This window comes from Corapipo altera, unplaced genomic scaffold (assembly GCF_003945725.1).
Source record: "Corapipo altera isolate COAL_440 unplaced genomic scaffold, ASM394572v1 98, whole genome shotgun sequence".
NCBI classification, from domain to species: Eukaryota; Metazoa; Chordata; class Aves; order Passeriformes; family Pipridae; genus Corapipo; species Corapipo altera.
Genome location: NW_020884914.1, coordinates 6,784,063 through 6,792,363, shown reverse-complemented (window position 1 = coordinate 6,792,363; position 8,301 = coordinate 6,784,063). Strand labels below are relative to the sequence as shown.

The 8,301-nt window shown below is 61.5% G+C and overlaps 1 protein-coding gene across 1 annotated transcript; it reads left to right on the top strand.

Moving 5' to 3' along the window:
• Positions 1 to 495: 495 nt before the first annotated feature.
• On the top strand, positions 496 to 7,573 carry TFAP4 (transcription factor AP-4). The gene is made up of 7 exons (XM_027655060.1): positions 496 to 1,390; positions 3,190 to 3,355; positions 3,845 to 3,943; positions 4,448 to 4,618; positions 4,846 to 4,983; positions 6,028 to 6,186; positions 6,295 to 7,573. The coding sequence occupies exons 1-7, from the start codon at positions 1,131 to 1,133 to the stop codon at positions 6,487 to 6,489; spliced, it is 1,188 nt and encodes a 395-aa protein (XP_027510861.1). The 5' UTR covers positions 496 to 1,130; the 3' UTR covers positions 6,490 to 7,573.
• The last annotated feature ends 728 nt before the right edge of the window (positions 7,574 to 8,301 follow it).

Here is an 8,301-nt window from a genome sequence, read left to right as displayed (position 1 = left end):
CGGAGGGGCGGCCGGGGGTGGGGGCTGTGCCCGCGGGGCTGCGGGGGGCGGCGGGTGGGGGGGGCGGTGCGGGCCCGGGGCCACGCGGGGCGGCCCTGAGCTCCCCCCGCCGCCCCCGCCCCGGGCCTTGAGCCCCCCCCGGGGGCTCCGATCCCCCACCAGGCCCGGCCCCGCCGTGCGGCGGCCCCGTGAAGTCCCTGTGGGGCAGCCCGGGCCCCACGGCACGTGCTGGGGGCCCGGCCCCTCGGGGTGCTGTCCCTGCCCCACGGGGGTGAGGGGCTCCGTCCCGGTGATCTCGGGGGGTGCCCACACCTGAGCTCCCCCCCGGGGGTGGAGCAGGGACACGGGGCGGGGGCTGGCTTCGCTGGGGTCCCCCGCGGTAGTCACTGCGGGCCCGTGGGTTTGGGGGGGGGTGACGGCATGGGCAGGGCGATGCGGCTGTCCTGCCCGGGGATGGGGGGCTGCGTGGTCACTCACTGACCCCGCCACGGGGCAGAGCTCGGGGAGCTGCGCAGCCTTCCCACTGCCCCGAGATCTGAGACACCCGGCGTGGAGCTCAGGGTGCTGGGGGACCTGCGAGATTGGGGTGCTGGGGAACCCCTTGCCTGCAAGCTTGGGGTGTTAGAAGATGCCCTGTGTGGAGCTCCAGAAGCTGGAGAACACCCCACCTGCGAGCTCAGGGTGCTGGGTGACACCTTGCATGGAGCTTGGGGTGCTGGGGACTGCCCTGCCTGAGAGCTCAGGGACATCCTGCTTGCAAGCTTAGGGTTCTGGGGGATGCCCTGCCTGTGAACTGGGGTACTGGGGGACACCCTACGTGTGGGATTGCCTATACCCTACCTGTATGCTCAGGTATACCCTGACCCTGAGCTCAGTCAGCATGGGGATGCCCTTCATGAAAGTGTGGGGACGCTCTGCCTGCAAGCTCAGGGACAACCTACCTGTGACCCCAGGGAGCTCAGAGACATCCTGCCCACGTGCCTGTGCCTCCCCTGCCCGCCAGCACAACCCACAGCACCAGTCGTGGGCAGTAGTGGACGTGAGTGGGCAGTGGGGACATCTGCTATGGGACATGTGCCCTGCTCTGACACCCCCGTGGGTTTGTTTCCTTGGAGGTCCAGGCATGTGGGATGTTCTCACCGGGGTGGGAAGGACTGAATTCTGTTTGCCTGACCCAAACCCCACAGCACCAGCACCAGGCTGGGGATACCCTGAGGGGTCTGGTGGCTGTCCCCTGCTCCCCCTGCCTCTGTCCTGCCCCATCCCTGGTCATGCTGGGTGCCTGGATGGCTTCAGAATCCATGGATTTTTGCCCTCTCCATATCTCTCTGTCATTTCTCAGGTCTCTTCCCAGGAAGAGCAGCTGGGGCAGGTTGCGGGAGGTCTGTCGGTAAGGAAGCAGGCTCTTCCTCCTTCCCCGGTATTTAAGAAGCTGCTTCCGCGCTGCCCAGTCCTGGGCCTCTCTGTCCCGTTCCCCTTATGTGTCTGGTGGTCCAACATCCCAGAGCAGCACTCTGGCCACGTCCCCACGAGGGACGTTGCCCCCAAGACCTGCAGGGTTTGGCATGTTTTAGGAACAAGTTTGGGGCTGGTTTCGTCAGGAGCAGGGAGGTGGGTGACAGCCACCACCAGATGGGAGCCCTGTGCCATGATCCCACTGCAAACAGCTCTTGGTCCATGTGACAGATGGCTGCTCCCAGTGAGAGAGGCAGACCCCTGGGCACCCATCCCAGATCCACAACCCCGGGACATCCATTGGGAACTGCACGTGAGGGAACCAGTGTGGTGGGTTCTTGGCACACCCAGTGTCAGCCTGTGCTGGGATGCTGCCTTGGGGGCTGGGGACAAATGTCTTTCTGGCTCCTTGGGCTGAGCTGGGGCCTTTCCCCATACCCTTGAGATGCACTGAGATCTTTCCCTGTCCCTCTGGGTTGAGCTGGGATCCTTCCCCATCCGTCTGGGGTAATCTAGGATCCTTCCCTGTTTGCTTCAGATGAGCTGCAATTCTTCTCTATCTTATTGGGCTGAGCTGGGATCCATTCCCTTCCCCTTGGGCTGAGTTATGACCATTCCCCACCCCTCTGGGATGAACTGGGTCTTTCCCCATCCCTGTATATCTTTGAGGAGTTGTGGTGCATTCCCAGGTCACAACAAGCAATGATGGGTTGCCTGGGAGCCTCCAGGCACTGCCTGGGCACACACCTCAAGTATCACTTAGACCCCTGGGTTCCAAATCTCTGTGGTTCCTCCACGGCCTCACCAGGAGGGCAGTGAGGGCAGGATGCCGGGCTTTTCTTCCCAGCCTGGCATTGGCAAGGCTCTGGGTGGAATATTCCCATTTCTGTCCCGGAGCCACCGGGCACCTGGATGGGTGACTGGAGCCCGTCTTATCTCTCCTTGTGGCGGCAGCCTGGCTCCTGTGTTTAGTCTTTGGTGCCCTTGCAACATCCCCGGCGACAGTGGGTGCTGGGTGTGTGGCTGCCTGTGGCTTTGGCATGGCAGGATGGCCGGCTGGCATGACAGCCCAGCAGGCTCACCATCCCTGTGATCCAAACCCCCTACCCGCTTCCCTAGGGGAAGGAGCAGGGTGTGGGTGAAGAAGCTGGACCCCGCAGTGGTGGGCTTTGCTTGGGGTCCAGTGCCCTGGACCCGCGGGTGTTGCCTGTCCAGAGCCCTCCACGCCGGTGTCATCGCTGGCTCTGGAGGCATCCCCTGCACATCTGCGGGGCGAGGGCGTGGGGGGCGCGGAGGCAGCGGCAGGAAGCAGGCAGGAGCTGCGGCTTGGGGTGGGACAGGGGCTTCTCTGCTGGGAGCTGTCATCTGGAAGCCATCAGCGGGGCGGGAGGGAGGGAGCCGCCTTCCCAGGGCCACACACGCTGGCCAGCCCCGTGGGGACACAGCCGGCCGGCCCGCAGCCTCCCTCACCCGCCCGGGGGTCCCCGGCTCCCCTCGCCCGGGCTTGGCACTGGGCAGCGTGTCCGAGCCCAGCGGAGCTGGGGGGCTGCAGTGGGGCCACCGTTTGGTCAGCTCATCCCACAAAGCTTCGGATACAGGGCTGGAGAAACCCACCCACCTGCATCGGCAATCCTCTTGGTGGCTGGAATCATCATTGCAAAGCAAGGGGGGACACAGCAGGGTGAGCAGCAGGGGTGCAGCCCCCTCCTCCCTAACCCCACGACTCTCTCGCAGCTTGGCCAACATCCCGTTGACTCCGGAGACCCAGCGGGACCAGGAGCGGCGGATACGCAGGGAAATCGCCAACAGCAACGAGAGACGGCGGATGCAGAGCATCAATGCTGGCTTCCAGTCCCTGAAAACCCTCATCCCACACACGGACGGGGAGAAGCTCAGCAAGGTGAGCAGGATGTCACCAGGGCTGTGGTGGTGTGGGGTGCAGACACTGGTCCTTCACGGGGAGGGGCTGAAAGTGTAATTGGGGATATTTGCATATGTTAATTCAGTGATCAAGGTCTCTCCTGGGGTGTTTTCCCTGTGGGAGTGGGTTTGCATCACCAACCTGGAGTGGCTGAGTGCGTGTGGCAGCCCCTGGTGCCCCAGGAACAGGGTATTGTGCCTGAGTGAGGAGGAGACCCTGCTGCAGAGGGGAGTGGGCTGAGGAGGTGCTCGGCAGCCAGGCAGGTTCCTGAAATGGAATTGGAGGATTTCACTGTGGTGGAAATCCCAGAGGGGACCTGCGGGTGAAGCAGACCCTGAAGGGAGGTGCCGGGGTTGGGTATGGAGCAGTGATGCTGCCTCCCGGGCAGGGAGGGAGCTCAGCAAGAGGAGATTTGGGGGGGACAGTATGGTCTCCTGCCTCAGCATGCCCCTCCTGGCTCTCCCACAGGCAGCCATCCTTCAGCAGACAGCCGAGTACATATTCTCCCTGGAGCAGGAAAAGACTCGGCTGCTGCAGCAGAACACCCAGCTCAAGCGGTTCATCCAGGTAGTGCCCCGGGGATGGGACGGGAGGAGATGGGACAGTCCCAGCTGGCCAGGGAGGGGACATCATCACTGTTTCTTGGGGTCAGGGCAAGACCCTCTACTGCAATCAGCTGGGGAACGGAGATGTTTCCACCCTCCTGGCAGGGCAGGGAGCCCCATTCAACCTGGCATCCCTTACCTGGCAGGGGGAGAAGGGCTGGGGTCCCACTTTCCATTTGGGGTGTTGGGGTACGGCCCGGTGGCAATTCTGATGCTGGGGTGCCCAGCTTGAACTGATCTGGGTATCACAGTGTGAGAACTGGGTTGGCACAAGGCTGGGGGGGTGAGGACCAGGATGGGGGGCAGATGGAGGAGCCTGTCCATCCCCAGGCATCAAGGACAACCCTGCAGAGACCCTTCCCAGCAGGGAGCTGTGGTGGGGGGTGGCATCACCTGGGTGTGGTCTGGATAGTGGGGAGGCCATCCAGGCTAGTCCCTGTCCCCTGACACCACATTCCCACGGCAGGAATTCAGTGGTTCCTCCCCGAAACGGCGACGGGCGGAGGACAAAGACGAGGGGATCGGCTCGCCGGACATCTGGGAAGATGAGAAGGCCGAGGATCTGCGTCGGGAGATGATCGAGCTCCGGCAGCAGCTGGACAAGGAGCGCTCAGTCCGCATGATGCTGGAGGAGCAGGTGAGGCTGGGTGCCCTCGAACAGGCTCTGCCATGGCCCTGGCAGATCCCCGGGACACCGGCACTGCCACGGGACCACCAGACATCTGCTCTGGCCACCACTGCTCCACGTTCCATCAGGGCTCCCTGGCTCTGCTGTGCCCACCCCACGCAGGGCACAGCCCACAGCCGTGGTTCAGGGGTGCTGTGCCCGTCTCCTCACTGATGTCGGGGTTCTCTCGCCCGCAGGTTCGCTCCCTGGAGGCCCACATGTACCCCGAGAAGCTGAAGGTGATCGCTCAGCAGGTGCAGCTCCAGCAGCAGCAGGAGCAGGTGAGGTTGCTGCACCAGGAGAAGCTCGAGCGTGAGCAGCAGATCCGAACCCAGGTGAGTGCACCCCAGCCCATCCTGCCCATAGCCCACCCATGATCCCCCCAGGTGGTGAAATACAGGAGGTTGGGGCAGTTTAGTGATGGGCTTGGCACCTCCTGTGGGCAGCAATGTCCCAGCAAAGGTCTCACCCTTGGCAAATTGGGAAAGGGTCGGCCCAAAGCCCCCCCCAGTGCTCAGGGGGCTGTACTTGTGTGCACCCCTTGTTTCACAGCAGGACTATGGCTTGGACCACCTGTGGTGGCTTCCAAGCAACTCGTCTCCCCGTCACGGAGGGCTTTGTACAGGGGAGGTCGCTTGCTGGTGGGCAGGGATTCATCCCTGGGGGTTCACCTCTCACTGAGTGACTCCCACTGAGCTTTAGGGGCCCGCAAACCACTCCCTGCGACCCACCAGGCTGGGAAAGGGGAGCAGTGAGCAGGCAGGCAGTGGGGATGGGAGCCTTCAGCCTTTCCTCCAGCACAGTTGGATTTGCCACAGGTGCAGGGAGAAGGCGAGCGCTGTGCCAGCACCTGTGCACTGCCACCCCCGAGCCCAGCCCATGGCCACACTGCTCTGGGAGCTTCAAAAGGAGAGAGGAACACCAGCTTCCACCCTCCTTGGGCTTCTGAGAAGCCATGTCCCCACAGAATCCCCGCTGGCTGCCTCCTGGGGAAGCTCAGCCTATTTTTAGGTGAACTCTACGTAGCCTCCTGCTTGGGCGGATCTTCCCATCCACTGTTCAGGCGAGGATCCCCAGGGGCGTGGGGGGGTTCCTGGCCATGCAGGTCAGGGTGAAGGGAGGCCTGGCACTTGCCTCTCCTGGCTTCTAAGCCCAAATCATTCCCTCTTGGGATATGGGGAATACTCACATTCCACTCTGCCAAAGCTGAGGTGGCTGCAGCGTTCAGCTGGCATCCTCCTGTGTCCATTGGGATGGAGAACTGGAGCAGCCAAGTGATGCTTCAGCTTTTATGGAGTTTGGGCTCAGTGAACAAGCGTGATGCTCTCCCCACTGCTCAGGTCCCTGCTCACCGGGGGGGGTTTTGCTTCTCTCCCCAGCTCCTGCCATCACATGCTCCCCCAGCGCCCACCCACCACCCCACCGTGATCGTTCCAGCACCGCCTCCCTCCCATCACGTCACCGTGGTCACCATGGGCCCGTCCTCGGTCATCAACACAGTCTCCACATCCCGGCAAAACCTGGACACCATCGTTCAGGTGAGTCGGGGAGGGTGGCAACGGGGGGGCTTCGGAGAGTCCCTAACCCCCGGGGTTGTGTCGGAGGGGACACAGACCATGTCCTGATGTGCTGGTTGCCCTCGGCAGGCGATCCAGCACATCGAGGGGACTCAGGAGAAGCAGCTGCAGGAAGAGGAGCAGAGACGCGCCGTCATCGTGACGCCGGTGCGCGCCTGCCCCGAGCCCTCCGCCTCCGACACCGCCTCCGACACCGAGGGCAACGACAGTGACTCCATGGACCAGAGCAAAGAAGAGCCCTCGGGGGATGGGGAGCTGCCCTGACACCCCCCAGCCGGCAGCCAAGGAGGGGAGCCGGGGCGGGGGGGGAAATGTCAGAGAATATGCTGAAATTTTTAAAAAATACAACGCGATTTGGGTCTCTTTTATGACCTTTTTCCAATACTGTAAAGCAGAGCGCCAGAGGCAGGCAAAGGTCACCCTTCAGCTCCCGGGGGGGCAGCCACAGTGGGATGCAGGGGGCTTGGGGCATGGAGGGGGGGGCTTTGGGATGGGAGTCACAGCTCCCCACCCTTTTTTTATCACTCCCCCCACCTGCCAACCCACAGGGAATCCTGCCAAGCCAGCAGCAGCCCCGCTGTTCCTGATGGTGTTCCCTTGGGACAGGGCCTTTGGTTGGGATCTTAATTTGTTTTTTTTCCTTCTCTTTTGTGTTTTTTTTTTTGTTGTTGTTTAATTAAATGTTCGTTTTTGAAGCAGGGGGGAGATGCCAAGTGGCACGGCAGCAAAGGTGGGACAGGGACCCCTGGCTTCAGGGTACAACCAGCCCCACCACGGCTCCCGCACTCCACGTGGGGCAGGGAAAACCCCTTTGGATAATAAATAATCCCAGGATGACACCATTGGAGCACAGGCAGGAGGGTCAGCACATGCCACCCTTCCCTGGTATTTCCAACCCTCATTTCCTTGGCACGGGTATGGCGGGTTGGGGGCTGATTTTTTCCAACCCCACCCCCTATCCCTGTATCCATCCCTGTCCCCCAACTCTGCTCCCATCCCTCCTTTAAGCACTTAATCCAGTTTGTGGGGTCCATCAGCTCCGAAGAGCTTTTCTATTTCGTGATTGTGTCGCTTGGGTCTGTCGTGGGGGGTGGGGGGCCCCCTGTTTTGTGGATCCCCCCCTCGCCCTGCCTCCCCCCTCCCCGGCTGTAGGGTTTTAGGCCAGTCGTGTGTAGAGCCTCGGTGGTATTTGGTAAGTTCCCCCCCAGCCGCAGCTGTTTCTCGGTTCCTTTCCCCCTTTTTTTTTTTGTTTTGTTTTGTTTTCTTTTGGGGTTTTTTTTGTATTTTTTTTTACGATTTTCAGGTCTTTGTGTTGATTGAGAAGCTATTCTATTTTGTTAAGAAAGTTGAAAAAAAAAAAGAGGCTCGTGCCTTTGTAAAGAAACAAAATAAAGTTTGTACTTGGTTTTTTAGAAGCTCGGTCCCGGTGTTAACATTTGTGGCAGGGCTGGGGACAGGACAGGGATGGATCCCACCTTCATGGACACTGGTCCCTCCAGGGGAGGAAGGGTGGGGAGGGCAAGGGGAGTGTTGCCTGCCTTGGGAATCACAGGCAGGAGGCAGAGGATGCCGCCCCTGGGGAGGTTTCCCGCTGAGCAGTCGGGCTAAATTTAAAGGCTCAGCCCTGCCAGAGCTGCCCACATGTGCGATGAGCACCTCAGGGCTCAGCTCACTGCTGAGAGGGCAGGAAGGGCTGGGGCTGGATTTAATAAGACCACACAGCTGGGGCGGGGTCAGTGTCCCCCCTGCCTCAGGGATGGCACCTCTGGTGTCCCTGTACCAGGATGGGGGAGGTACCCATCTCTGTGGCTTTTTTTTTTTGGGGGGGCACCCATTTTTCCCACCTCTCTGCATCCCCCCCATAACTGTGGGTCTCTCCCCCTCCATGCTGTGGCCATCCATGGTGTCCAGCTAAGGGCTAGGTCTCGCCTGCTCCCTACCATCACCTCCATCTCGGGGTCAGGGGCTCCCTCTGCTCCCACACTCGGCCTCTTCCCCAAGGAAAAGCTGGGTCACAGCCCCCCAGAAGTGGCTCCTGCAGTGATGGAGCCCAGTGGCCACTCTGCTACAGCCAGA